This window comes from Equus przewalskii, chromosome 9, assembly GCF_037783145.1.
Source record: "Equus przewalskii isolate Varuska chromosome 9, EquPr2, whole genome shotgun sequence".
NCBI lineage: Eukaryota > Metazoa > Chordata > Mammalia > Perissodactyla > Equidae > Equus > Equus przewalskii.
In genome coordinates this window covers 24,081,641-24,109,150 of record NC_091839.1, presented here as the reverse complement: position 1 = coordinate 24,109,150, position 27,510 = coordinate 24,081,641, and the positions used below count along the sequence as shown (strand labels likewise).

General features: G+C 58.1%; 2 protein-coding genes and 1 long non-coding RNA gene across 7 annotated transcripts; 1 reads left to right on the top strand and 2 right to left on the bottom strand.

Moving 5' to 3' along the window:
- Positions 1-254: 254 nt before the first annotated feature.
- Positions 255-23,929, bottom strand: SSC5D (scavenger receptor cysteine rich family member with 5 domains). 3 transcript variants are annotated; one of them, XM_070633467.1, is made up of 14 exons: positions 23,604-23,929; positions 23,047-23,073; positions 22,439-22,747; positions 22,132-22,251; positions 21,804-21,917; positions 21,079-21,387; positions 19,182-19,499; positions 18,738-18,914; positions 16,657-16,974; positions 14,467-15,027; positions 14,077-14,391; positions 13,766-13,933; positions 5,255-5,419; positions 255-2,321 (listed from the first exon to the last, which is right to left on the bottom strand). In XM_070633467.1, the coding sequence occupies exons 1-14, from the start codon at positions 23,626-23,628 to the stop codon at positions 385-387; spliced, it is 4,863 nt and encodes a 1,620-aa protein (XP_070489568.1). In that variant the 5' UTR covers positions 23,629-23,929; the 3' UTR covers positions 255-384. The 3 variants fall into 3 exon arrangements, with proteins under 3 accessions (XP_070489568.1, XP_070489569.1, XP_070489570.1); XM_070633468.1 differs by lacking the exon at positions 23,047-23,073 and having other exon boundaries at positions 23,604-23,750; XM_070633469.1 differs by lacking the exons at positions 21,079-21,387; positions 21,804-21,917; positions 22,132-22,251; ... (1 more) ...; positions 23,047-23,073; positions 23,604-23,929 and adding an exon at positions 20,265-20,384.
- On the top strand, positions 3,116-9,955 carry LOC139085532 (uncharacterized). The gene is made up of 3 exons (XR_011543894.1): positions 3,116-3,230; positions 4,218-4,258; positions 9,823-9,955. It is a non-coding gene; the product is annotated as an uncharacterized lncRNA (long non-coding RNA).
- A 696-nt stretch (positions 23,930-24,625) lies between the features above and the next one.
- On the bottom strand, positions 24,626-27,504 carry NAT14 (N-acetyltransferase 14 (putative)). 3 transcript variants are annotated; one of them, XM_070633472.1, is made up of 4 exons: positions 27,201-27,504; positions 27,003-27,068; positions 26,123-26,240; positions 24,626-25,767 (listed from the first exon to the last, which is right to left on the bottom strand). In XM_070633472.1, exons 3-4 carry the CDS (start codon positions 26,192-26,194, stop codon positions 25,219-25,221), a joined length of 621 nt encoding a protein of 206 aa, XP_070489573.1. In that variant the 5' UTR covers positions 26,195-26,240; positions 27,003-27,068; positions 27,201-27,504; the 3' UTR covers positions 24,626-25,218. The 3 variants fall into 3 exon arrangements, with proteins under 3 accessions (XP_070489573.1, XP_070489574.1, XP_070489572.1); XM_070633473.1 differs by having other exon boundaries at positions 27,407-27,470; XM_070633471.1 differs by lacking the exon at positions 27,201-27,504 and having other exon boundaries at positions 26,653-27,068.
- Positions 27,505-27,510: the final 6 nt, after the last annotated feature.

Here is a 27,510-nt window from a genome sequence, read left to right as displayed (position 1 = left end):
AATCGCCATCATGATCACCACTATGATCTTCATCATCATCTCCATGATCATCTTCCTCACCATCATCACCATTACCATCACCATCATGATCATCAACAAGATTTTCATCATCATCATCATCATCACCACCATCACCATCATTACCACCATCATCCTCACCATCATAATCACCATCACCTTCATGCTCATCACCATTACCACCATCATCCTCATCACCCTGCATGATGCCTGTGGTATTCACAAAAAGATCAATCTTGTGATTCCATCTTTCCAGGGTTCCCCTAGTCCCCCAGAAACATCATTCACATCTTGTTTTTAATTAGATACTTTGGTTTTCCTTTTTTTGGTTGGGAGTGTGTTAAGCCCCTCAAATTCCAGATAGGGTCACACATCTCCCCTCAGAGGCCTCTCTTCCTCCTCTGGGGTAGTGGTGATTGGTGCAGCTGTGCTGGGGGGCCAGGCCACCTCTGCCAGTCTCTTCATAACCTCACCCAGCTGCCCCAGACCCTGGGCAGCCTCCACTAGCTGGTTCAGGCCCAGTCCCAGGGCTTGGCGCTCCTGCTGGTCCCGCTCCAGGGCCTGCGTCAGCCTCTGCAGTTGGCCACTCACGTCCCTCACAGCGGCCACTAGCTCTACCAGGGCAGGTGGCTCACAAGCCATGACCCTTACAGGTGGCACTGGGACCACACATGGGCCAAGGGGGCCTGGGCCCTGACCAGGGGTTGGCCCTAGGGTGAGGTGGTCAGGAGGAGGTTGATCCAAGGGGTGGGCCACGGGGGACAGCTGGAGGTCAGGGGTCACAGTGGGGTCTGAGGCTGAGTGTGGGGTCTGGGTAGGTGGAGGAGTTAGTTTGGGGCTCTGGCTTCTGGGTGGTTTGAAGTCCTCAGTGGCTGGTGTGTCCACGCCTGGGGCTGGAGAGGACCTGGAGAGGCTGGACTCTGAGGATGGAGAGGACTCTAGGCTCAACATCTGGGATGTGGAGGGGTGAGGGGCCCCCATGGAGGTGAACCGGGGGTGCAGGCTGGGTTGGTCTGTTGGTGCCGGAGTAGGAAAGGGAAGTTCTGTTCCCAAGGAAGTCAGAAGGGACTTGGTAGTGATCATAGGGGTTGAAGTGAGGTCAGGAGTCATAGTGGAGTCAGTAGTGATGGTGGGTTGGGTAGTGATGGTGGGGTGAGTAGTGATGGTGGGGTGAGGGGTCGTGGCTGGGTAAGGAGTTGTGATGGGGTGAGGGGTTGTGGTGGGTTGAGAGGTGGTAGCAGAATAAGAGGTCATGGTGGAGTGAGGGGTTATGGCTGGGTGAGGGCTCGTGGTGGGGTGAGAGGTCATGGTGGAGTAAGGGATCATGGTAGAGTAAGGGGTGGTGGTGGGGTAAGGAGTGGTGGTGTGGTGCGGGGTTGTGGTGGAGTGAGGAGTTGTGGTGGGGTGAGGGCTCGTGGTAGGGTAAGAGGTCATGGTGGAGTGAGTGGCCATGGTGGAGTGAGGGGTCATGGTGGAATAAGGAGTCACGGTGGGGTGAGGGGTCGTGGTGGGGTGAGGGGTTGAGGTAGAGTAATGAGTCGTCGTGGGGTGAGGGGTTGTGGTGGAGTAAGGGGTCATGGTGGGGTAAGAAGTCATGGTGGGGTGAGAGATTAAGGTGGAGTGAGGTGTCGTGGTGGAGTGAAGGGAGGTGGTAGGGTGAGAGATCATGATGGAGTGAGAGGTCATAGGGGAGTGACGGGTTGTGATGGAGTAAAGGGTCGTGGTGGGGTGAGAGGTTGTGGTGGGGTGAGAGGTCATGGTGGAGTGAGGGGTCGTGGTGGGATGAAGGGTGGTAGTGGGGTGAGGACTCGTGGAGGTGTCTGGGGATCTGGAATGTTCTGGGACCATGACAGGGTATGGAGTTGTGTCCCTGCCTGGGGTCGTGTCAGATTCTGGGGTCAGCTCTGAGGTAGGGGAAAGGTGGGTCACCACTGCCGGTGCAGAGGGATCAGACGTCAGTTCTTTAGGCGAGGTGGGTGGTGGGGTGGGTGAGAGCTCAGGGGTCAGCGATGGAACCGCGGTGGCGTCAGGGGTGGACAAAGTAAGGCCAGAGGTTGTCAAGGTGAGGTGAGAGTTCATCCAGGAGGCCGGGTCTGGGCTGGGTGGCAAAGTGCCAGGAGGGTGAGAGGTCACCTCCGGCGTTAAAGCTGCATCGGGGACGAGCTCTGGCGCCGAGTCGGGGGTCAGCGGCGGACGCGGGGGTCCGGGAGGGGCGGAGGGAGCTGGGCAGGGGGCGCGGGGCGCTGGCCTGGCCGCCGTGGGCCGCAGCAGCCGGCGGGGGAGCCACAGCTTCCTCGCGCAACCTGGAGGGGGAAAGATGGACGGCGGAGGTCAGCTTGCCCCGCCCATCCCGCGGCTCGCCCCGCCCCCAGGGTGGACCGACCAATGGGAAGGCGCATCGCCTCGTGACGTCATGGTCACCGGCAGACTTCAACCAGCCCTAGTGGACCCACCTCCCCGCCTCCTCCGATGTCTCCCGGCGCCACCTGGCGTCCTCCGTTACTGGAGCATGCCGGGCTGAGCAAGGTGGGGAGCGGCGGGAACGTGGAGGGGTACCGGGGATGTGGGAGGGGGCGGAAACGTGGGGGGATGCAGGATGGCGAGGGTCGGGGGGAGGTGCCCCATGCGGGGTTTAAAGGGTTTGGAAGCGCAGGGGAGGATACGGGGAATGTGCAGAAGGGGATGTGCGGGCGTGGGGAGAAGCTGGGATGCGGGGAGGTGCTGAGGAAGCAGGAGGGGGTGGACGGAGAAGGATGTGGGAGGTTGCCGGAAGATGCCGAATCCTGGTGGGGGGGATGCAATAGGATGCGGAAGTGTGCAGGATGAGAAGGGAAGGGGGGTGTGCCGAGGGTGCTGGGGATGCGGGAAGGTTCAGAAAGCTAATCTCAGAAATCTGAATATCCTTATGCTGTATTTTTAAACAATCAAAATTAATGCAAGATACACGATGAACAAAAAGTCAACATTTTAACCCAAGATAGGATGGGGCAGAGCAGGAATTAGGGTGAGTCCAGTGAGGTGGGTCAGATCCTGCTTTTAGTTTAAATTTTGATATTTAGTTCATCGTGGATTTTTTTTTTTTTGCCTTACTTTTGATTTTTAAACTATTGTATTGAGATTTATTTACTTGACTACTGAGTATTTTGGCGCTCCGTGAACTTCGGGACCTGTGTAGAGTGAGACGCCTCACCCTCTCCCTGCCCTGCTTCCAGGTAAGTGCGAATTTTAACCTGTTTTTACAGATGAGGGAAATCAGGCCAAGAGGGTAACTTGCCTGAGGTCACACAGACACAGTTCGCAAGTTGCAGGGACAAGATTTGAACCCAAGTCCTTTGCATCCAGAGTCTAGGCCGTTAAGTATCAGGTTCTCAGTGATGGCAATGTTCTGTGCTGTCCAGTAAGGTAGTCACTGGCCACATGAGCGCTTGAAATGTGGCTGGTTCAACTAAGGAACTGAATGTTTCCTTTTGCAAGGTTTTGATTCATTTAAATTTACATGGCCACCTGTGTTGGTGGCTGCCCTAGTGAAGGGCACAGCTGTAGAGGGTGCCACTTGTGCCTGTAGGGTCTTTGAGGCGCATCCCAAGAAGCAGTTAAGTACAGGGCTTGGTCCCCACCCAGGCTGCCTGGGTTTAAACCCCGGCTTTGTCGCCTCCTAGCTGGGTGACCGTGGCAAGTTACTTAGCTGCTTTGAATCTCAGTTCCTTCCCCATCTGCAAACCATGGATGATCCAGGTACCTCCCTTGTGGGGTCGGCATTGAGGGTGCGGGGAGATCGAGTGTGTGCAGAGCCCTTAGCAGAATGCCTCGCATGGAATAAGCACTCCTGTGATTATTAATATTATCATACTCATTGATGTCTGTGCCTCCATTTCTCTCATCTGTGAAATGGCATGATAATAGCATCTACGTCAAAGGGCTCATGTGGAGTAATATATAGAAAGTGCTTGAAATAGTGCCTGACACCTGGTAGACTGCTTGGAAAAGGTTAACTGTTTTTAATTATTATTTCAAGGATCTCAGCTTAGTTAGCTATGGTAGGGGCTCAGAGACTACAGTGGTATGGATTTTTAATTTTTCAGATCCAAGGTGCAGAGATAACTCTTGTCATCAACAGTTCCTGAAATGTCTCCTCTTGTTTTATTTTAATTTTTCTCCTCTTTATCCCCAATCTCCATCCCCCCAATCCTCTCCCACAGGTATCACCACTAATATGATTGACATATGTCTTTAAGTAGAGGTATGTCCTTATATAATATAGAATGCATATATGTTAATATATGTGTATGTATATTTTTGTGATTGTGCTTTTAATTTTTGCTAATAACATTCTGTTAGAAATCTCGTTCTATTTTTGACTTTTTCCTTCATCGTTATGTTGTTAATATCTATCCATGTTGCTGTGTATACAGCTAGTCGTTGCTTTAGCTTCTGCATAAAAGTCCATCATGTGCACCCACTGGATTTCTCTTATTCGTTACCCTGCTTTAGGACACTTAACTTGCCTTCAATTTCCTGAGAATACAATGTTCCCAAGAACATCCTCATATATGTCCCCTCATAAGCCCGTGCAAGAATTTCTCTGGAATACAGATCAAACAGCAGGATTGCTGGGTCGTAATTTATAATCATCTTTAATTTCACTAAATATTGCCAGCTTATTTTTATCAAATCACTATATCCAGTGGGGATGCCTGTCTCCCACATCCTCACCCACACTTGGTATTATCTACCTTTCAAAATTATTTTCCATGTTTGTCATCGTTTTAATTTGAATTTTCTGGTTCCTTATGAGTGTGAGGGTTTCTCATTGGCCTTCTGCAAATGATCACCTGTTGATCCCCTTTACCCATTCTCTCATAGGGTTTCCTGTCATTTTCATATTGATTGGCCAGAGTGACTTGCATGGTACAGGGTAGAGTTCTCAACCTGGGCACTGTTGACATTGGGGGCTGGATGATTCTTTGCTGTGGGGGGACATCCTGTCACACTATAGGATGTGTGACCTCCCTCGCCTCCACCCATTAGGTGCCAGTAGCCTCCCTGACCCCAATCGTTACGATCTAAAATGTCTTCAGATATTGCCAGTCACCCCCAGCTGAGGACGACTGGCGTAGACAATAACCCCTTGCTTTAGGATGTATTTCTGTTGGGTCCCCACTGGGGAATTTGGAGTCCATCTCTCTACCCTACCACACAAACATCTTAGGCCTATCACCCCAACCACGTGCCTCACCTGTGTCCCCACGGACCCTTGGAACTGGAGAGGCGTGGCCTGGGCTCCTGGTGGTGCCAGTGGTAAGAGTGGGTCCAGGTATGCCTGCAGTGGGGGTCCCCTTGGCCAGGGCTCCTCCTGAAAGTGCGTCCCATGTCCAGGAAGGCTCATAATCATCCTCGTCACCTTGAAAGACATGGGGAGAAACGAGAGTCACTTCCCCTTGAATTTGACCCTCCGCTCCCGCTGGGCCCCGCTCAGGCTGCATCCTGTCTCAGCTGGAGCTCCCCGTCTCCTCCCTGACCTCGCAGCTGCCTGGCGATCCGGGGTCATGTTCTCGCCTCCCAAAAACAGAAACTGGGACTCCACTAGCGGATAAAATGAGGACAGATATTATTTCAACTTCCTGACGTCCCTGCCCCTGCTCATCCTTTATTTTACCCCAGAAAAAAAAAAAACCCCTATAATATCTTTATTACTAAACTCCCAGGAACATTTCTCTACTATTACTTTTCCTATGGTTTTTGAATGAATACACTTGGATGATCTACATGACAAAAATTTTATATAACATATAAACTTATCATACATAATACACATATATCACTTAATATATGGAGAAGAAACATATAGCTCAGCCTTCAAGCTTGGTCGATCAAAAAACTTATTCTAACAGTAGCTTTGTCGACACATAATTTACACACCTTAAATTCACCTACTTAAAGTGGACAATTCAGTGGATTTTAGTCTATTCACAAGGTTGTGAGACCATCACCACAATCAAAATTAAGGACATTTTCATCACCCCAACAAGAAACTCTGTACCCATTACCTGGTCTTTCTTACTCACCTCAATCACCTCCCCAACTTCCTGCGACCATGTCCCCCCACGCTGACCCTAGAGGCCTCTTTCTTTTTATTTATTTTATTTTTATTTTATTTTTTATGAGGAACATTAGCCCCGAGCTAACATCTGCCGCCAATCTTCCTCTTTTTGCTGAGGAAGACTGGCCCTGAGCTATCATCCGTGCCCATCTTCCTCTACTTTATATGTGGGATGGCTGCCACAGCATGGCTTGACAAGCGGTGCCATGTCCACACCTGGGATCCGGACCCACGAACCCTGGGCCGCTGAAGCAGAACGTGTGCACTTAACCGCTGTGCCACCAGCCAGCCCCTAGAGGCCTCTTTCCAACACAGCGACCTGCCACTGCCCCACCCTGCCCCAAACCTCTCCATGAGTCCCCACTGCCCGCAGCACAAAGTCCACGTCCCTCATCTTCCTTCATAATCTGCCCCGGGCACCTCTCCAGCATCACCTGACCACGTCTCCCTTCTCACAACGCGCTGCTCCCGTCGGAGCCCTCACTGTGAGGCGTCCCCACCCAGCCCTGCATGCCTTGGAGTCTCTGCCCACAAAGTCACCCCGCCTGGACTCCCTGCCCCTCCATCTGCCATCCACGGGAGCCCGTTAAGACATTGTCCTGCTCTGCACGCAAAACCAGGCAGAAGGACGGCGTGCGAGACACTGGGCATGTTTGTCTCGGTCACTTTGAGCTCTGTGGTTAGCCATCCCAACGGCAGAAATCCCTTGCTCTGTCCTCTGCTAGCATGTTACCTGGTAACACAACAAGGGTCGGTTTTCGCCCTGACACCTGGCACTGTGGACACCTCCGTCACGCCTTCATGTCACTAACTGTTCTTAATTAAATACCTTCCCCAGGCCTCTTAAATGACTTCACAGGATAACTATGAAATCCTACCCAATGGCCATATTCCTTAGGACTTTAAAAACCCTTAGCAGCACTATTCATTATAAAACAAAAAATGGGGAAAAGCCCATGAGCAGTGATCACTAAAGCTTCCTTCCCAAGATGCCAGGTTTCAGGAGGACTCGGTTAAGAACCCAAATCGAAGCTGTCCTCCTGTCAGGCTGTCAGCAGGCACACTCCCTGCTTCTGTGTGTGCTTGAGATGCACTCTGGGATACAGCCACATGCTCGTGGTCCAGTGATATGGGATCCATTCCATTTTTCCATTAAAATATACATTTTTTTAAAAGGCAGCAGCATTGCAGAGTTACAGCCCTTGCGACGTCCCCTCCGTCCCTTCTCTTCATCAGAGAGCTGCTGCCTGAAATTCAGCTTCTCCTTCCCAAGCACGTGTCACACCGTAATGACACACAGCAGGCAGGACCCCTTGACGCCATGTTGCTCCTCCACGCCCGGCTTCTACAGCTGGTGCGAGGCTGTGCGCGAGCACAGACACACCGCAGACATCCTCTCCCCGCTTGCTCTCTGGCTGCAGCCCTTCCTAGCTGGGGGAGCAAGTCATTTCACTTCTCCACGACTCAGTTTCCTCACCTGTGAAGTGGGTATCATGATGGCATCTACTCCATGGGGTCCCAGGGCCTGGCACACAATAAGCTATTCTTTGAATTAAATATATATAACCCTAGTTTCTTCTTTTTAACCTCTGCATAATATTCTACCATCCGAACATACAACCATTCATCTATCTATGTCCCTGTCGACGGGCGGGGAGGTTGTGGTGATGTTTTGCTGTCACAAATACGGCGGCAGTGAACTTGTACCTGTGTGCCAGGGCTCCTGAGTGAGAACCCCTCAACACCTAATTGCGGGATTGCTGCGTGGAAGGCATGTGCACCTCCCTTGAGGTTGTCAAGCTGCCCTCCTCATTAGGTGCGGAGTCTCACGCCCACTTTTGTCCCACATCCTTGGTGCTGTCAGACAGTTTAATTTTTGGCAATCTCTCGGGAAGACGGTAGGTGGAGAAGCTGCAGTTTCACTACAGATGACCACACCGAAGCCCAGAGAGGGCAAGGAGCTTTCCCAAGGTCACACAGCTAAGGGGCAGCATTAGGCTTCAGCCCCAGGCAGGTCTACCTGGTTCTAAACGGGTGCAGATCTCCCAAGGCTGACCCCACTCCCCTGGTGAGCTTTTATTCCCCTTTAGGATTTGAGTCAAAGGCTACTCCCTTATCCCCCTCAACGAGGTCATGCCCTGCTGTCTGCTTCCTGGGTTTTCCAGAGCTAACTCTGTCACGTGCTCCTTCCCAGTGTCCGTGGCAGGAGCGGTTAAAAGTGTGAACCCTGGAGTCTGAACCCAAGCTCTGCCCCTTGCTCTCCTGACCTCCCTGTACCTCGATCTCCTTATCTGTAAGATGGGAGCAAGGACAGATTCCGTGGGGAGGAGGGGAGTTAAACCCAGTGATGTGCTCAGACGGCGCCTGGCACATGGAGAGTTTTCAACGAGTATTAGCTATTATCACTGTTATCCTCATCATCCAACCTCTCAATTTAATTTTCCATTTACTCTTGGATCCCTTCCCCTCTGTGTGACCTCATGCAGCCACAACAGACAGCGATACCCCAAATCCATGAGTCATCCACCCGCCAGGCCGCGTGTGGGAACTCCATTAGACACGGTTCTCCTTCTGCAGAGCCTCGTCCATTCCCACAGCTTCAGATTCCATCCTGTCCATTTATAGCTCAGCCCGGGCGCTCCTCAGAGCCGCAGGGCCGCATAGCTAATGTCTGCACTTGCCTGTGTCAGACGCATCACCAATGGAGCCGTTAATGTCCCCATCTGGAGCCTGTTCGCCCACCCCACAGTGTCCCCCGATCCAGGAAAAGGCAGGTCCCCATCTCCCACTTCCCTCTCCTCACCCCTGATCCAACCCACCACTCGACCCCATCAGCTCAACTCCCAGAATATGACTGGAACACGTCCACTTCTCTCTCAGTCTCCACTGCCACCCTGGTCGAGGCCACTGTCACCTCTCCATGGACCTCCCAGTCTCCCTGCACGCATTCTTGCTCCAATATCTGTTCCCCATGCGGCATCCTGAGGGACTGCTTCGGAAACGCACATGCAAGCTGGTCCTCCCTAGTTCAAAATGCTCCACCCAGGGCCTCTCACTGCACAGAGAATAAAACACAGACTCTGGACTCTCCTCCTATCACTGTCCCCTGCCTGGCTCACTCCACTGCAGCCCCACTGGTGTCCTGACCGTTCTTCCAAGGTCCCACCACAGGGCCTTTGCATGTGCTGCTGACCCTCTGCCTAAACTGCTCTTTCAGCTCCCTCCAGGCTCCCCATCACAGCAGACATCTTTATAATGGCCCACAGACAGTTCCTGCCATCATCCCCGTCAACAACTCCACTTCAGCCCCACTGACCTCGCTGCTGTTTCTTGAACCAGCTAAGCTTCACCTCCTTTACACTCTCTCTGGACTTACACTGTGACCTGTCATTCATCCACTCCCACCTCAGGGCCTTTGCACATGCTGTTCCCTCTATATGGCACACTCTCCAGCCAGATATTTGGACGGCTTTCTCCCTCTCTCCTCCTTGAGGTTGTCACTTAAATGGCACTTTCTCAGTAAGGTGTCTCTCGACTTTTTCTCTTCTTTCTCTCTCTCTCTCTCTCTTTCTTTCTTTCTTTCCTTTTTATTTATTTAGAGGAAGATTAACCCTGAGCTAACTACTGCCAATCCTCCTCTTTTTGCTGAGGAAGACTGGCCCTGAGCTAACATCCGTGCCCATCTTCTTCTACTTTATATGTAGGACGCCTACCACAGCATGGCTTTTGCCAAATGGTGCCATGTCTGCACCTGGGATCCGAACCGGCAAACCCCGGGCCACCAAGAAGCAGAACGTGTGCACTTAACTGCTGTGCCACCAAGCTGGACCCCTCGACCATTCTATTTTAAATTGCAACCCTCAGCCTCTCTTTCTCCCTCCCTTGCTCTGCTCATCAGCTATGTTCCTAGGGGTTAGTACCCAGGCCTGCCACACAGCAGGCATTTGAAACATGAATTAATGTCTGCATCTCCAAATTCTATCGTCTGGGCAGCCTCAAGAAATGTGGCTTCCATGAACTAGAAAGTGAAAACGCAAACTTCATGAGCCTCCAGCTTCACCTCCTTTACACTCCCTCTGGACTTACACTGTGACCTGTCATTCATCCACTCATTCAACAAATATGTAGGAAGTCTCTACCGAGTCTACAGCACAGATCCTGTGGAAGACAGAATAACGCTCCCCCAAAGACGTCCACACCCCAAGCCCCAGAACCTGTCTATATGCTGCCTTATGTGGTAAAGGGGATTGCGCAGATGTGATGAACATCCATACTTTGCGATGAAGAGATTATCCTGTATTATCCAAGCGGGCCCAAACTAAAGACACAAATCCTTAAAATTAGAGAACTCTTCCCAGCTGTAGTGACAGAAAAACATGCGAAGACAGAAGGAGGGCCAGAGAGATGTAACGTGGCTGGCTTTGAAGACGGAGGAAGGGGCCACGAGCCAAGGAATGCAGGGGTCTCTAGAAGCTGGAAAAGGCAAAGGAACAGATTCTCCCCTGGGCCTCCACAGGGAACACAGACCCGCAGACACCTTGGTTTTTGCCCAGTGAGACCCCTGTCAGACTTCTGACCTACACAACTGCAACATAAGAAGTCTGTGTTGTTCCAAGCCGCTTACCATGTAGCGACGTATTATGGCAGCAGAAACTGATACAGCTAAACACATGATGGAGATAAAGTCTAGCGGAGACGACAGTGCCCTCGAGTGGCAGTGCAATTTTCTCAGCTCCACCCTCTGCTCCTCTGAGAATCCCCTTCCTCCTGGTCTCTCCTGGTGGAAATCATACTGTCTCCTCCATGAGGTCTTTCCCAATTGCACTGCATGAAATAATCACTCCATCCCCGGGATCCTGCAGCTGTTGTTAATTTACGGTAAATAACTCTCAACAACCAATGTTTTGCGGTTTTAAACAATTTCACACACATTTTGCTCACTGGATTGGGACCTCAGGTCACCCAGCTAGTTCTAATCCCGGTGGAGCCACTCCTGGAACCCGGGGAGTGGGACTCCAGAACTCACGCTTGAAATTACTTCAGCAATTCAGTAATCTTTCCCAATCCGATGAGGCAAATGTGTGCGAAATCGTTTCAAATGGATCTCAGTCGTGGCTCCTGAATTAAAGTCTAACTACTCTAAGCCTCATTTTTTTCTCCACCTGAAACACAGATGTAACAACAGGACTGGGCCCGCCCGTGGCCCAGTAGTTAAGTTGGCACACGCGGCTTTGGTGGCCCAGGGTTTCGCTGGTTCGGATCCTGGGCGTGGACATGGTGTCACTCATCAAGCCATGTTGAGGCAGCGTCCCACATGCCACAACTAGAAGGACCCACAACTAAAAATACACAACTATGTACTGGGGGGATTTGGGAGAAAAAGGAAAAATAAAATCTTAAAACAACAGGACCTGCGTCACCCAGTTCTTGGAATCATGCGCTCCTAGCGCAAAGTGAGCTCTTTTTGACTCCTTCCAGGAACCACGGAGCTCTGCTTTTTTCAGCAGAGGAAACTGAGGCTCACAGACGTGGAGTCATTTTTTTCAAGGTCACCTTGCCAGCGAGGATAGAAATTCATGTCCGTCATTTCTCCCACTCCCACCCCGCCCACCCCCGCCCCTCCTCCGAGTCCTCCCGTTATTAAGGTTGTAGGTGTGACTGTCCTGAGATTCCCCTTGCGCAGTTGGTAGCTGCGCGCTTATTTGCGCTCCTGCGCTGCCTTTCCGACCAGGAAGGGGCTCCCGGAGCGGCCGGCCGCCCTCCTGGCCACCGTGCCCAGCATCTGACCGTCTCCGCCACGAGGGGGCGCTACGGGATAGGGCGGCAGCGCCGGCGGCAGAGAGCACAGGTTCTGGCATCCCGGCTACACTGCACCGAGGACCATCCCCTCTGCACACTGGGCCGGATGAGCCCTAACTCACAATTTGGGTTCCCCCACCTCCCGCCAAGATTGCGGCGCTTCCAGGGCCTGCTCCTCTGCTCCCCTTCCCGCAGCGGGAGCCCGGCCCCCGGGACACTCATCCGTCCTGTGGGACCTCGGCGCGCTCCACCGGCCTTCACTCCCGTGGGCGGGGCCAGCCAGCCAATCAGGAGGCGCAGAGCGCGCGCGGCGTCACAAGGCGCTAGGCAGATTGACTCCCGCCCCTCCATCCTCCGCCCGGCCCCTCTCGCCGAGGCACCGGAGTGCGCACGCGTGCTGAGCACGCCGAAAGGGCGGGAAAGGGCGATAGAGGTGCGGGACGGTCCCGAACGGATGCAGAGGCGGCGCGCGTCTCCGGGGAGGACGCGCAGAGGGGCGCGGGGTGACAGAGCGGAACCGGGACATTCGGGGGGGTAGAGGGAGACGCAGAGAGGTGGGGGGAGAGGCACGGCTGGTGCGACAGGCGGAGAGGGAGCAGAAACGGCGACGCCGGGCCTGCGGGAGAGAGGGAGGCGGGAGGAAGGGGTCGGAGCCCCCTGCGAGACAGAGGGGAGGGAGGGCGGGCTGGGGGCTGGAGAAGCACGGGGAGAGACAGAGAAGGGAGAAGGAGAGCAGCTCGGGGGGAGGGAGGAGGGAGACGAGGAGTGAAGGAACAGACGATGGGGCCGACAGGGCCCGGAAAACAGAGGGACAAGGAGGACGGTGAGAGACTGCCCTGACCGTGAAAACACCGAGCGACAGCGATGACCGGGGGAGCCAGGGAAAGTAAGAGGAAAAAGAGACTCAGGGAGGGGAAAGAGAGAGAAACTGATGTGAAACACCCAGAGAGGAACAGAGACCAGCGGGGTGAGCAGAGGTAGTGACGTGGAGGGAGAGTGGGCTGTGAGGAAGGGGCAGAGGAGGATGGAGACCTGAGCCGTGGTGCAGGGAGGGGACAGAGATGAGCCACGCACACAGACGCAGACACACACACCGACACAAACACACACACAGATACACAGACACACAGGCACACACGTTCACAGGGACTTGAGGAGGGCAGGACACGGAAACTGGTGCGAGAATGCTCCGGTGGCGGCAACATGGGGCTGAGGCGGGTGGAGGCCCCAAGTGTGGCAGCAGAGATGGAAGGAGAGAGGTGACAGTGAGACAGAGGCCACGGAGCAGAGGGGGACAGAGCTGTGGGGCTGGAAGCCACCAAGCCACCCCGCTGGCCAGGGGAAGGGGGTCAGTCTGGGGACAGCCAGGAGACAGACGGGTTAGGGAGAGAACCCTCGATCCAGGGGTCCCCGCCCCGCCTCTGAGCCACAGCCTAACCCAGATGAGAGCGCAAACTGCGAGAACTGGTCTGGGGGAGCTGGGGTGGGAGTGACCACGTGGTGACAGAGTGGGCCTGGGCCGGGGGTCTGGGGGGCTGTCTGGCGAGGCTCTGGTCCGAGGGGCACAGGCTCATGTGTCCTGAACGATTCCTGGGGGACCACAGCAGGTGTTCGGGAGGACTATGGACTCAGGTGTTGCAGAGCCTGGTCTGATCCTGGAGACACACAGGGGTCTCCTCCTCCAGGGTCTGGAGGAGAGTGTTGCAGTCCAGCCCAAAGAGAGACCGTTTTTAGGGTCTCTGGAGCCAAATACAACCCTGTCCGGGTCTCTGAGACCCAGGCCAGCCCATTTAGGAGGGTCTTTCGGGGGGGGCCCTGCAGGGAGATCCCCCCCGGCCATGCCCTCACCTGTGCCTGGAAGGCGCCTGGCTGCTGGGGAGGAGGCCCCTGGCCTCCCAGTGCTGGCCGAGGAGAGAGTGTGTCCAGACGGCCCTGCAGCGGTGGTCCCCTTGGCCAGGTCCTCTCCCGAGGTGGGGTCCCAGGTCCAGGGGGGATAATCCTCCTCGTCTGCATGGCCTTGGGAGAAGCGGGTGAAGAGTTGAGCCCCATGCCCCCAGCGGTCTCAGAGGCCCTTCCTGATGGTCCGAGCTCCCCTTCCAGAATCTCCAGAGACTCTGGGTCCCCATGCGGCGGCCCCCGCCCCCCGCCATCCCTGGTACCAGTGCAGGTGAGCCCCACGTCTTCCTCGTGGTCACAGTTGTGCTGTCCCCACAGCCTGGCAGGGCAGTCACTCAGCGAGGCCTCGCTTCCCTTGCAGCCCACGTCGTCCAGCCAGATGGGCCCGGTCCCCGGGCCATAGTGGGTTTTGCCCACCCGGGGCCGGATCCTTCCACAGCCCAGCTCCCAGCAGGCCACCGTGCCATCCCGCAGGTCCCAGTTGTCATCGCACACTGTCCCCCAGCGTCCAGCATGCCACACCTCCAGCCGGCCGGCACACCGGTTGGGCCCATCGGCCAGACGAACCCGGAAGAGGCCTGCGTGGGGAGGAAGGCCCCAGGTCAGGGCGTCAGCAGGGGTCAGCCTCGCCCCTCCCCATTCCCTCCACTCACCAGAGCCCCCGGCCATGCTCCCAGTGGGAGAGGGGGCTGGGTCTCTGGATGACTCTGGAGAACCTTCTGCTGGGATCTCGGCCGATGGCTCCATGGAGGCCTGAGGCATTCGCTTGCTGGGGGCCTCGGAGGTCACTTCCCAGGGGCCTTGAGTGGTCGGCGTTGCCATGGTCTTAGAGGTCCGTTCTCGGGGGGCCCGGGGAGTGCGCGTGGCAGTGGTGTGTGAGGTCAGCCTGGGGGGGGCCTCTGAGGTCAGGGTTGTGGTGGTGCGTGAGGTCAGTTCAGGGGCACCCTGAGTGCCCGGGGCCCTGGCGTGTTTAGTGGTTGGCATCACAGGGGGCTGAGTGGTTGGTCTCTTTGCAGTTTTGGTCACCCACTTCTTAGTGCTCTTGGGCACTTTCCCTGGGGCCTTGGTGGTGGTTTTCTCGGGGACACTGGGGGTCAGCCTTGCAGAGGGCTTGGTGGCCAGCTCCCCCAGGGGCCAGGCATCCGGATCTCTCCCCAGGCCAGGGATCCAACTCCAGCTGAAGGGGTCTGAGATGGAGTCCAGGCCAGGGGTCCCTGGAAGGCGGGAGAGGAGGACAGAGAAGATGGCAGACACCATGATGCCAGGCTCGTCCATCCAGGCCTCCCCTCTCATCACTCCTCTACAGTCAATCACCATGTTCCCATTCATTCTTCTCTTTGTTCCTTATTCACTCATTCATGTCACAAACATTTATTGGGCATCTCCTGGGAGCCAGGCACTGTGCCAGACCCTGGCAATGCTGTGTCAGTGCAACCCGACACTGTCCCCTGCCTTCAGGGCACTTACAATTGTGATGTGACAGGCCCCCCTTGGCCCCCTCACACCCAACCAGTCCTCTCCATCTCCCCGGGTGCAGCCTCGCTTCCTGTACCTTCTGATGGCTCTCCCTTCCTCCCCATCCAGCTCTCACAGACCACCAGAGTGGTACCAGGTCACTCCCCAGCTTAAAACCCTTCTGTGGCTCCCGGGGCCCTCGGGAGGAGAGGGAGCGGGGCAAGGGCCTCGGCTTCAGGCAGAATGGACGACCCCAGCCTTCTGGCCCCCACTGCACCGCTCACACCTTCCTGCTGAGCACACATGTGCAGTAAAGGGTTAACCGTGCCCCAAGGAGGGCTTGGCCTTTTGCCCCTGGCTCCTGGGGGCAAGCTTGATGCCCTCGGAATGTCCTGCTTGATAAGAGCATTGCTTCTCTGGGGACCCCGGGGCCACCCAGACAGTCTATGCTCATGATATGATTTATGGACAGCCAGGAGGCAGCCAGCCACGTCTCGTGACCACTGAGCTCCTATAAAATCTGGACACCAAGGCTGGGAGGGCTTCCCTGGCTGGCAACACATGTGTGTTGTCACGCGTCGTTGCTGGAAGAATGAAGTGCTGTCTGTGCGACTCCCCTGGGAGGGCACGGCTGGAACCACGCAGGTCTCTCTGGGGCCTGCCCCTGCGCCCCTCCCCTGGCCAATTGTGATCTGAGTCCTTTCGCCGCCAGAAACCATAAGCCTGAGTATGACGGCTTTTCTGATTTTTGTGAGTCCTTCTAGGAAATCATGGAACCTGAGAATGGTCTTGGGGACCTCCCAAATGATAATGTGTCCCACGGGCTTGCAACAATTTGTTGGGGCGTCTCTTTCCCTCGGTGAGCTGTGAGCTTCTCGAAGGCCAGGGCCCGGTTCACTGCCTTCTGAGGACTCAGTACCTTGATCAGTGTCTGGTACTCGGTCAATGTTGGCCGATGAACACCAAATGCGGTGCCTGGGTTTATAGCAGCTGGCCCTCACTTTGGCTTCTCTCCATCTCCCAGCAACCCTATGTGCGCTTCCTTTCATCTTGGGGAGGACAAAGCTCCTCTCTGTGTGGGAGACTTCCCTGATTCTTGGAAAGAGGAGGAGGAGAAAGAATCCTAGCTCTGTCACTTAGTTGCAGTGTGACCTTGGGCAAGTTACTTAACCTCTCTGTGCCTCACCATTTTCATCAGTAAAATGGGCATAACATCCACCAACCTGGACTTACTGTGAGGTGTGAATGTGGTCAGGTGTGTGAAAACACCCAGCCCAGGGCAGGGGCTTAGGAGGCAGGCACTCAGTGGACATTAGGGCAGATGTTAGCTCTCATTGCCTCCTCCAGGAAGCCCTCCGGAAGCCAGCAGGTGGCTAGAGCCTCCTTACCAGCACAGGTGACTCCAACGTCCTCATTGTGAGCGCAGTTGTGCTTCCCCCAGGGAGCGGCAGGGCACTGGAATAGCGACGCCTCGGTGCCCACGCACCGCACATCATCCAGCCAGATGGGGCCAGCGCCCCAGCCAAATCGGCCAGCAGCGGGGTCTGGCTGCCGAGCTCCACCGCAGCCCAGCTCCCGGCAGACTACGGCCGAGTCCCGCAGGTCCCAGCTGTCATCACACACTGTCCCCCAGCGCCCGCTGTGCCACACCTCCAGCCGGCCTGAGCACCTGCTGGGCCCAGCCACCAGGCGCAGCTGGGGGGACCCTGCAGATGGAGAGACCCAAAGCATCAGAATTGGGGCGGCTGCTAGGCTCTCTGAGTCTCCCTCCACCTTCCCTGCACCCTCCTCCCATTCATCCACCCATCGGCCAATATGGGCTTTTCCGTTCATCCATCCTTCCTTTCTGGCGGTGGGCATTTACTGAAGCCCGCGCTGTGCCCTCGTCTGCAGCAGGCACAGGGATGAAGAGAAGGACCACATGATTCAGAAATGCCACTCCTGGGGATACACCCCAAATAACGTGAACACAGGGATCCAGGCAGATACTTCACGGCAAATGTTTGCAGCACCAGTATTCACGGTAGGCAAAGGGTGGAAACAGCCTAACCGTCCATCAGCGGATGAAGGAATAAGCAAAATGTGGTGCCCACATACGACAGAGTATTATTCAGCCTTAAAAAGGAAGGAATTCTGACACGGACTACAACATGGATAAAGTTGGAAAACATTAGGCTCAGTGAAAGAAGCGAAACACGAAATCACCAACACTGTATGATTCCACTTCTGTGAGGGACCTGGACAAGTCAGATGCACAGAGACAGAACGCAGGAGGGCGGTGCCAGGGGCTGGGGGTGGGGAGAGTGTTTAATGGGTCTGGGGATATGTCTGGGATGATGGAAAAGTTCTGGAGACGGACGGTGGTGATGCTTGCACAATAATGCACATGTTCTTATACCACTCAACGGTACACTTAAAATGGTTAAAACGATCAACGTATATTTTACCACAAGAAAAAAAAAAATCACGTGGGCTCTGGAACAAATTGCCTTTGCTCGAGTCCTGGCTTTTGCATTTTGTGGCTGTGCAGCCTCATTTGTAACATGGAGACCAGACAGTCCCTGCGGGTAAGTGGAGGGAGCGCTACCCAAGGAGGACACGTGGAGGGCTTGGAACAGCACTGGTCACACGGAGCCAGCTGCCGAGTAAATGGTGGCTGTTCTGTTATTACTATCATTATGATGCAGGAAAAGGGGAGAGAGGCCTCCAGGAACAGTGAGCAAGTTCCTACTGTTTTCGGCCTTTTCCAACTTTGAGGAGCCAGCTGTATCAATGATGCCTTTTTGTTTTCCGTATTTCTGATGCTTTGACATCTTGGGGCCTTGCTGACCCTGCAGGGACTGCCCCTCCCAGGGTTTGCTAATTCCTAGAGATGGGAAACTCCTGGAGCGTGCCTTTCATCTGCAAACCAGCCAATCCAGAGCCCACGGAAATGATTCAAACCAGCCGGTCCTAAGCCTGCCGCCCTGCCTTGCCCGTGCCTCCCCGCAGAAACCACAATCACAGCTCCAGCCCACGCTTTCCCCTCGCTCCCTCTGCCTCCCGACCGGCTCTGGTGCTTCCCTGTGTGGCCCTGCGTCATGTGGCGTGCTGTGCCCCCTCCTCTCGGGGACTGTGAGAAACCAACTATCTTTCCAATGGCAGTCGTCTCCTGACCTGTCGGCCACACCACGCTCAAATAATAATAAAGCCCATATTCTAAGGCAACAGCCACCGTTGATCCAGTCCTTTCAGTATTTGTGAGAAGAAGGCAGCCTTCAAAACTTATCATACATTTCAAGACGGTGCCATAGAGCATTAAACTGAGCACAGCTCTTCTGAGCCTGGGGCTTGGTGCTCCCATCCTCCACCCTTCTCTTTGCCCCCAATGAGACGGTGTCTGAGCAGGGAGAAAGGATACCTGGGGGCTGACTTCGGGGAGGAAACAGAAGCTAAGACCCTATTTTCTTGGGGAGCAGAAGGGACTCACCAGCTTCAGGCCCAGGCTCCTGAGGGGCAGTGGGGGAGGCAGGCGGAGGTGGAACGCCTGCTGTCCGCGGGGCCTGGCTCACCACAGGGGGTGGGGGCCCGGACACCACCTTCCTGGGCATCGAGCTGTTGCCGTCCACGGCAGGGGCCGTGGGAGGGACATAGCCGAGAGGCATACCTGCGGCAGGGGAAGAGATGATCACGCCCACTGCTGAGCAGCCGGGTGGCTCCTGCTCTCTCTATCCCAGAAACCTGACGTAGGATGAGGTTTCGCGGAGGAGGACAAGCTGGGGCAAGGGGGCGGTCTGGATGGAGGGGTGCATGTGGGGCATCCATTAGGAAAATACACAGCCCACAGCCCCCTACTTTCTGCCCCCCCCACTCCAGGGCTGCACCACAGCCACATCCCCAGCCTCTCCCTCCCCCACCCCCGTGTCCCCCTCACCGTCACACACGGCCCCCGCGTCCTCTCGGTGATGGCAGTCATGCTGGCCCCAGGGCCGTGCCGGGCAGAATCGCAAGGCTGTCTCGTTCCCCCGACACCGAAGGTCGTCCAGGAGGATGGGTCCAGCCCCCTCCCCAAAAAAGGCACCTCCGGGGGCGGCCAGCGCCCCCCCGCAGCCCAGCTCCCGGCAGGCCACGGCAGCATCACGCAGGTCCCAGGCATCGTCACACACAGACCCCCAGCGCCCCCCGTGCCACACCTCCAGGCGGCCAGCACACCCATGGGGGCCGTCAGCCAGGCGCAGCCGGGGGGCCGGGCCTGGACGGGGAGAGAGGGAGAAGAGAAAGACAGAAAAGTGTGCTGGATGAGCGGGGACAAGCTGTGCACAGGCACAAGACAATGATGGAAAGCAGCTATTCCATCTCCAGTTGTAAATGAGAGAAAGGCTCTGAGCCTGGAAGCCAGTCACCAAGAGACCCACAGGCCCAGCCACCCCACCATGTCGCTGCCTCCCCAGGGCCAGGCCCTGGGAACCCTGGCCCTCAGCCCTCCATCCACCACCCAGGCCTGGCGCCCCAGGTCGGCTTCCCACTGCCCGCTGCCTTCTCTGGTCCTGTAAAGCAGGGCTTGTCAACCTCAGCACCACTGACATCTGGGGACAGATCATTCTTTGCTGGAGGGGCCGTCCTGTGCTCTGTGTGATGTCCAGCAGCATTCCTGGGCTCGACCCCAGGTGCCAGGAGCACCCACAGTTGTGACAACCAGAAATGTCTTCAGACATTGCCCAACATCCCCTGGGGGCTGGGGAGTGGGAAAATCACCCGCCGTGGAGAACCACTAATCTAGATATTAACCGCTTTGGTTATAGGGCGCATTTCTGTCAGGTCTTTCTGGGGTAACAGCTGGGTCACCATTGCAGAGTCCCTCTGTCTATCCCCTCAGGGTAGGCTGGGACAAAACAACCCCTATCGCTGCCCTGGAGAAATGACCAGACCAGAGAGGGGCCAACACCGAGTGTCCTCAGGCCCCTCAATGGGGTTCGCTTCTCCCTGAGACTTAACCCTCTCTGGAGGCTAGACTCACCTCCCATGAACTGGTCTCCACATGCCTTCCACGCCACGGCACACGGAGGGGGCCCCCCTCACTGCCCCCAGTCCACCGCTCTGCACCCAGCCTGCATCCTGCTGGTCTCCATCCCCCCACGCCCAAGGCTTCAGAGGCCAGGGGGCCCTGCCGAGCTGTGTGCAGTGGACAGACCCGGCGGTCAAGTTCCAGGTCCAAACTGCTAGGCCTAGGACCTCGGATCAGCTGCTTAACCTCTCTGGGCCTCCTTTCTGCAGCTGTGAAGAAAGGGGCGAAACCAGCACCCCACGAGGCCGTCCAGGCGGGCATGAGGCTCAGAGATCACCCAGCCCGGGGGAAGCACCCAGCACGAGACTTAGCACAGAGTAGGGACGCAGGTGGACGCTGTCTTCCTCTTCCCCCTTTGCGTCCACTGACTGAAGCATTTCCTGCCCCTGCCTGGGGGTGGGGGGCGGAGGGCACCCTCTATCTCCCTGCAGCCCCTGGACTTCCCCACCCACACCTGGGGGCCACCACTGTAGCTACCCTGTGCCAGGTGCGTCCTGCAGCTCAGCGACAGGATGTCCACGAGAGTGAGGACTGGCTCTCTCGGTGACAACCCGCCAGGCTGGGATGGTGCTTAATGAACATCTGTGGAAGGATGGAGGGAAAGAGCAAAGGAAGGAGAGAAGGGGGGAAGGGAGGAAAGAAGGAAAGAGAAGGGGCGATTGGAGAGCTCCATGAAGCCGGGGTTGTGACCTGCAGGTGAGGAGGGCAGACCTGGCCAAGCCCTGTGCAGCTTCCCGGACAGGTGTGGGAAGGCAGGAGGACATACCAGTGCAGACCAGCCCTGCGTCCTCGCTGTGGTCACAGTTGCTCCGACCCCAGGGGCTTCGGGGACAGTCCCGCAAGGCCTGCTCTCCGCCTCCGCATCCTACATCATCCATCCACACAGGCCCGGAGCCTGGGCCGAATCTCGCCCCTCCAGGGGCGGCCAGCGCCCCCCCACAGCCCAGCTCCCGGCAGGCCACAGCGGCATCACGCAGGTCCCATCCGTCGTCGCACACGGTTCCCCAGCGCCCGCCGTGCCACACCTCCAGCCGGCCCGAGCACCCGTGGGGGCCGGAGACCAGGCGTAGCCGCTCTGAGGGGACAGGCAGCGAGGGAGGGGGACAGTGAGTGGCCTTGTATGAGGCAGCTGTGGATGAGTGGATTCAAATACCCCTCACCTTCCATCTGGGGAAACTGAGGCCTGGAGGGGGCGGTGGCCAAGATCTGCCTGCCAGCCCTGTCATTAATGGGAGAGCCTAGAACTGAGTGGGGCAGGGTGCCTGGGTCCGGGGAGCAGAAAATGGGGTCCCCTCACTGAGTGAGGCTAGGGGAGAAGCCAGGGAGCCCGGACCTGACTTTCTGACACCATGAGGGATGGGACGCTCGCTGGAGCCCTGCCAGGGCCACAGGTTAAGAGGAGGGCACCCGGGGGGTCCGCAGTTTGGGCCAGACTGGGCCTAGGGGCTCGCCCTGTGCTGATCTGTAGAGAGGAGCCTTCAGGGGACTCACCCTGGCGGGGGGCTCCGGCCGTCAGCAAAGGGGCCCTGGTGGACTTGGCCTGCTTAGGCGGTCGGGGGCTCTTCTTCCGGGAGCTGTTCTGGGGGTTCCCGGCTGGGCGAGGGGCTGGGAGAGGAGACACCAGGGAGGGAGGTTGGGAGCTGCTCACCCTTCCTCCCACCTGGGGGGACAGGCCGTGCTTCCGAAGGGGTTTTGAAGGGGACCCTTGGGACTGTGGAGGAGAGCAGGCACCTGTCCGTCTGCTGGGGGGTCTCCATGAAGAAGGCCCCTCCCCGCACCTCTGAAACAAGAAGGAGGGAACCAGGCAGGGTGGGCTCACTGTGGGTCACGGGAGGCTCCTCAGAGCCCGGGCTCAGCTCCCCAGACAGCCCCAGCAAGGAGTGCCCATCCAGGACCGAAGGTGACTCATCTCTGTCCCTTGCGTTGGCCACACGCTGACCTGCAAGAGAGCACAGCGCGATGGAGGCGGTGGGCCCTGGGAGAGAGGCAGGGGCTGGGACCCCCACACGCTAAGCTGCGGGTCCTGGAGGGAGACACCTGGCTTTGGAGGGGGTGTCAGGGATTGGGGGTGCCGGGACATCTGGACCCTCAGAGATCCTGGGCTGAGCACCAGCAGGTCCCCTCACCTGCACAGACGACGCCGGCGTCCTCCTCGTGGGAGCAGATGTGGGCCTTCCAGCCCCGGTGGGGGCAGAGGCCCAGCTGCCCCTCGCTGCCCCGGCAGGCCAGCTCGCTCAGCCACACGGGCCCCACGCCCTCCCCGAAGAAGGCACCTCCAGGGGCGGCCAGCGCCCCCCCACAGCCCAGCTCCCGGCAGGCCACAGCGGCGTCACGCAGGTCCCATCCGTCGTCGCACACGGTCCCCCAGCGCCCGCCGTGCCACACCTCCAGCCGGCCAGCACACCCATGGGGGCCGTCCGCCAGACGCAGCCGCTCTGGGGGGACGGAGGAAAGGCTGTGACATCCCAGAGGCCCGGGGGCCAGAGGGAAGGCAGGGGCCGGGGGCTGTCCTGCAGGATGTGACCGGGAGGCCAGCTGTCCTGGCCATTGGTGGGGACCTCAACTCGAGGAGAGCAGTGGTGAGAGACACGGGCCCCAGTGGGAAGCAGGAGATTGGCCGCCCAGTGGTTCTGGGAGGAGCAGCGCCCGAGGTCACAGCCGGATGAGGTGGTGGCCAGAGTCCCAGCAGAGGGCGAGGCCGGGCACAGGACCGGGAGTGTTCGGGGCCACTTACCAACAGCCTGGATCCCCATCAGAGCCGCTGGAAGGGAGGTTGGAGGGGTGGGACAGAGTGAGGGGCAGGCCCAAGGGGGTCCTTTCTCCAGCACAGGCCCCTTGTCTTGAATACCCCAATACACACACACACAGAATCCTCACACCTCTGAACCAGAAACCCCACCGCTGGGAAGCAGGAATCCGGGCCGAGGACAGGCAATATTCAGGCCCCTGAGACGGGTGGGGCCCCAAATGCCTCAAGTCAGGACGGGGCGGGGGCAGGGGGGCCAGGCCCTTGGTGCTCCCCGGGGGCCTGGCTAAAAGTCAAATGGTGGGTGACTCTCCACAGGTTCAAGGCTGGTGGTAGGGGGTGGGCAAGTCCTGCGGCTCTTAAAAGCGTGGGACTGGGCATGCAGGAGGCTGGGTCCCTGGGGGATCAGGCAGGGAGGGCCAGATGTCCCGTATCCAAGCGCCAGAGATGGGGCCCGGGAAGTCTGAGTCCCTCAAATGGATGAGCTCAGGGGTCAGAGAGTGGGGCCCAGGCCCCTGAGTCCCCAAGGAGAAGGGGTCACTCACCGAGGATGCAGGCCAAGACCCTCATGTTTGCAGAGTCGGGGCAGGGATGGGGTGAAAGGGGACTGGAGCAGGAGAGGGGAGGAGGCGGCGGCCACCGGAGGAGGGAGGGAGGGCGGGAGGGAAGCGCCTGCCGGAGGCGCCCTGGACCCGGGGAGGAGCAGGCAGGGGCTGGACGCTTTGCCAGGAGGAAGAGAGGCTGCTGAGGAGGCGGCAGGGGACAGGAGGGGGGGCGGGGAGGGGGCTGGCCGGCGGCTGAGGCCTGGGGAGGAGGGGGGTGGCGGGCAGGAGGGAGGGTGTCCAACTGCAAACACCCACACGGGAGGCGGCCAGTCACGCTGCTGAGCTTAGAGATGCATGGGGGACGGCGGGCTGCAGGGAAGTGACCAGACAGGGGTGCGAGTGGGGGAATAGCAGGGGCGGGCACCCACCCATCTGCCTCCTCCTGTGTCCAGCCAGGGAAGCATGGGGGGACCAAGGTAGAGGGAATCAAATGTGGATTCAAATTAGCTGCTGGGGTTGGGGACCTTGTACCTCTGGGGCTAACAGTGCAGCAAGACAGCTTGCAGCCAGACACCAGGAAGGACTTCCCAGATCAGGACAGGAGACTAAGAAACCCCTCTCCATTCTCCCTGGTGGATTTATATGCTATCCCCAGCTCTCCATCTGAGAGAGGAGTGGTTGAACTTATGTGTCCCCAAGGGAACTGGAGCAGGGGGATGGGAGGACCAAGGATTGAGGCTTAGGTGGGGGAGGGGGGACTCTACATACACACACTCATACACACACTCATACACACGCACCGTCACACTCTCTCTGCACCAGGCAGCTGTTAGGCGGAAAAAATTTGGTAATGGGGAGCGTGAGTCAGACGGCTGGCAGGGAGCGGGCTGCCTGCCGTGAGCTCATCGCCTCCCTCATCCCAGGCCAGCAGCCCCACCAACAATTAATGTCAAGTCGGGGAAAGGAGGGGCCAGACAGAAGGGGCGTTCTGAGACGACTGGAAAAGGCATCAGAGAGAGGGAGACGGCGCACAGCAGTCCGGGCTTTATTAACAAAAGGGTGTAAAAAACCAGATGGGTCTGGCCGCCCCTCTCAGCTGTCACCTTCCCTGGGAGGGGCCAGCAGGCAGCCCTGTGCCTGTCCCCTCCTCCTTGGGTGCTCTCCTGGGGCAGACAACCCTCCCCCGCAAAGGCTCAGCTCATCCCCTCCAAGCACAGGTATCAAACCCCACCCCATTTCCGGGGGGCCTGTCCCCGTTTGGGGTGTCCCCACCCCAAGTCCTAACCCTTGGGGGGTGGCTCGCTGGGCCTCATCTCCTCCACCCATCTCTCTCCCAGGCCCATACACAAACAGCACAGGCTTTGCAGACAGAAAGACCGGGGAGATTTCTCAGTGCAGACAGAATCTGAGGCAGGGGATTACACAGGTTTAGCTCTCTGAGAAGTTCAAACACTACAGACAGACGTCAGGCTGTGGTGGGGTCTGCAGCCCTCAGCAGGCCTGTTTCCAGGCCCTGGGTAGGCTGGGGTTCACGGAGGGAGGATGCGAATGTGCCTGCACACAGTGGGTGCTCACTAAGTGCTGGTTTCCCTCCCTCCCTGGTGCAGGTCTGGAGTCACAGGTCCTTGCTGAACTCCCTCACCAGCGTGTAGCCCATGCAGCCCCAGCTCCCCTCGGCCTGGTAGCCGCAGCCCTCCAGCATCCCCGCCACGCCCCAGGCTGCCACAGCCACCGGGACCACGAGCCGAGCCCGGGGCTCCCCCATGCCCCCCGCCCAGGCTCGTGCCCGGGATTCGGCAAAGGCCAGCAGCCGCCTGCCCACACCTCGGCGGCGGTGCCAGCGGGAGACAGAGAGGCGGGTGACCCGGGCCCCATCCCCAGCATTGGAGCCCGGGGCCAGGGCCAGGACCCCGCACACGTCACCAGAGCCGCGCACTGCCACCCAGGGGCCCCCTAGACCGCCTGGCGGAGGCAGCGAGCCCCACCGGGCCCGCAGGCCCAGCTTCATGGCGGCCACAGCCAGGAACACGGGCAGGAGGAGGGCCAGGGCGAAGGAGGCCAGGACGAAGCGCAGGCCGCTGCTGGCCGCCGCCAGGAGGAGCAGGGCCGGCGGCCGCGTCAGCGCATGAAGGGCCACTCGGTTCTCCGTGTCCTTCACACCAGCCTGTGGGCAAGCAGGGTGGTCAGAGTCGGGAAGCTTGGCCTTCTGTCCCACTAGGAACCCCCCGGGGACCAGGAGAGGGGACAGACCCTGCCAGCGAGGAATCCAGGGTGGGAGCTCCCAAAGGTTAAGGGAAGAAGTTGGCGTGTGGTCAGCTCCACAACCCTCCAGCTGCTAACACCCTTCCTGAGCCCCAGGGGTAGGGAGACGGCGCTAGAGGAAGAAGGGGCCAAGCCAGCAAATCGCTTAGGAGGAGGGGATCACTCTCCAGGGGTACTGGCTGGCTCAGGCAGGTGGCTGAAGCCACTCACACTGCCGTCCCCCTCCCCCAGGCTCAGGGTCCCCTGCCGGCTCTCACCTTCAGCATCTCCAGCACCACAGGTTTCTCATCTTCCCTCATCTCCCGCACAGACAGGTGACTGGGGGCCATGACAGCCCCCAGGCACCCACGCCCCCAGAAAGTAGCAGGTGTGCACCTGGTGAAAACAAGCAGGTCAGCGTCAGAGGGGCACCTCTTGTCCCCAAAGAGCCCCAGGGGTCCCAAATAACAGCAGCATGTCCCAAATAGGACACTGAGAAGGCTAGGGATCCCCAAGGGAGGTCCGAGGCAGCATTGGCTTCCCTCCACCCGGTGACCTTTCCAAAGTGTCCAGGGATCCCCCGCCCCCCCGCGCCCCGTGGTGTGCAGCGATCTACCCCTAAACGCCCTGTGAACGCTGACACCTTGCAACCCGGGGCTCCCTCCCAGGCCCTGGGGCTGCCCCGGGGGGGGTCGGCGAAACCCCCCCAAAGCCGCGGAATAGGCCGCGCGCCCCCCCCTCAGTGCCCAGCGACCCTCCCCCCACAGTCGCCTCGACCCGCGTCGCAGGAGCAAGGACCCGCAAGCACCTCTGCGGGTCGCTTCGACCCTTCGACACCGTGTAGAGGGGAGCAGGGTCGGGAAGGGGTCGCCGGCGGATGTGACGTCAGAGCGCGCACGAAGTGGGGCGGGGCGGTGCCTGCACAAGGCCTTAGCAACGATTGCCAAGCTCCCGGTGGGAGTCAGGGGAGGCCTGGGGTGGGCTGGGAGGGGCAGGGAGCAGCGACCCTGCCGGAGGTGGGGTAGGGGAGAAAGAGCAAGGGAGAAAGGGGGCCTCTGGGAAGACGGGAGCAGACGCTGAGGCGGGAGGGGATGGGGGCGGCGGGACCCGGCGGTGGGACCCGGCGGGGGGGGGGGGGGGGCGAGGAGCTGTACTCACCCGGTTCGCGGAGGGTGAGCGCACACTCGTTCCCCAACGTTCCCTGGTTGCTAAGCAACCTGAGCGCTGAGAGGGGGCGGTGATGCAAGCGGATCAATTCTCATTGGCTCCAGGGCCTTTGCGGGAGGGGCCGCGCCAGCATCCCCAGCCCACTGCCTCCCAAACTCCCCCGCCCCGGGGACCTCCACCCCAACCCACCTGGGCTCTTAGTGACCTTCAGATAAGCATTCCCACCCACCCATCATTCAGATGAGGCGGGGTGGCGTGAGTTACAGCGAAAGAGTGGCTGAACCAGGATTCTGGACTCCAACGCCTGCCGGCTATAGTGACCACTGCATCTGTTTTTTAAGGATAAACTCAGCCCCACATAGAAGTGGCTGGCCCCAAGAAGCAAAGCAAGTCACCTGCAAGCCAGGAAGCAAGAGATAAGACTCCAGGCTCCCAAGCGATGGCGATGGCCATGACATTTCCCTTCTCGGCCCCTCCCCACCCCCCCAAACCAAAACAC

Bases quoted from the DNA above. Each gene is read 5' to 3' on its own strand.
- SSC5D (XM_070633467.1), bottom strand. From the start codon at position 23,628: ATGAGGGTCTTGGCCTGCATCCTCG. The intron at 16,975-18,737 runs GTGAGTCCCTTC...CTCCATCTGCAG, and splicing joins GGAGCCTGGGCCTGAAGCTG to GGTCCCCCCAGCTGCGCCTG. The intron at 14,392-14,466 runs GTGAGTGGAGGG...CTCCCCACGCAG, and splicing joins GAGCATGGCCGGGGGCTCTG to GCCTCTTCCGGGTTCGTCTG.
- NAT14 (XM_070633472.1), bottom strand. From the start codon at position 26,194: ATGGCCCCCAGTCACCTGTCTGTGCGGGAGATGAGGGAAGATGAGAAA. The intron at 25,768-26,122 runs GTGAGAGCCGGC...GCTTGCCCACAG, and splicing joins TGGTGCTGGAGATGCTGAAG to GCTGGTGTGAAGGACACGGA.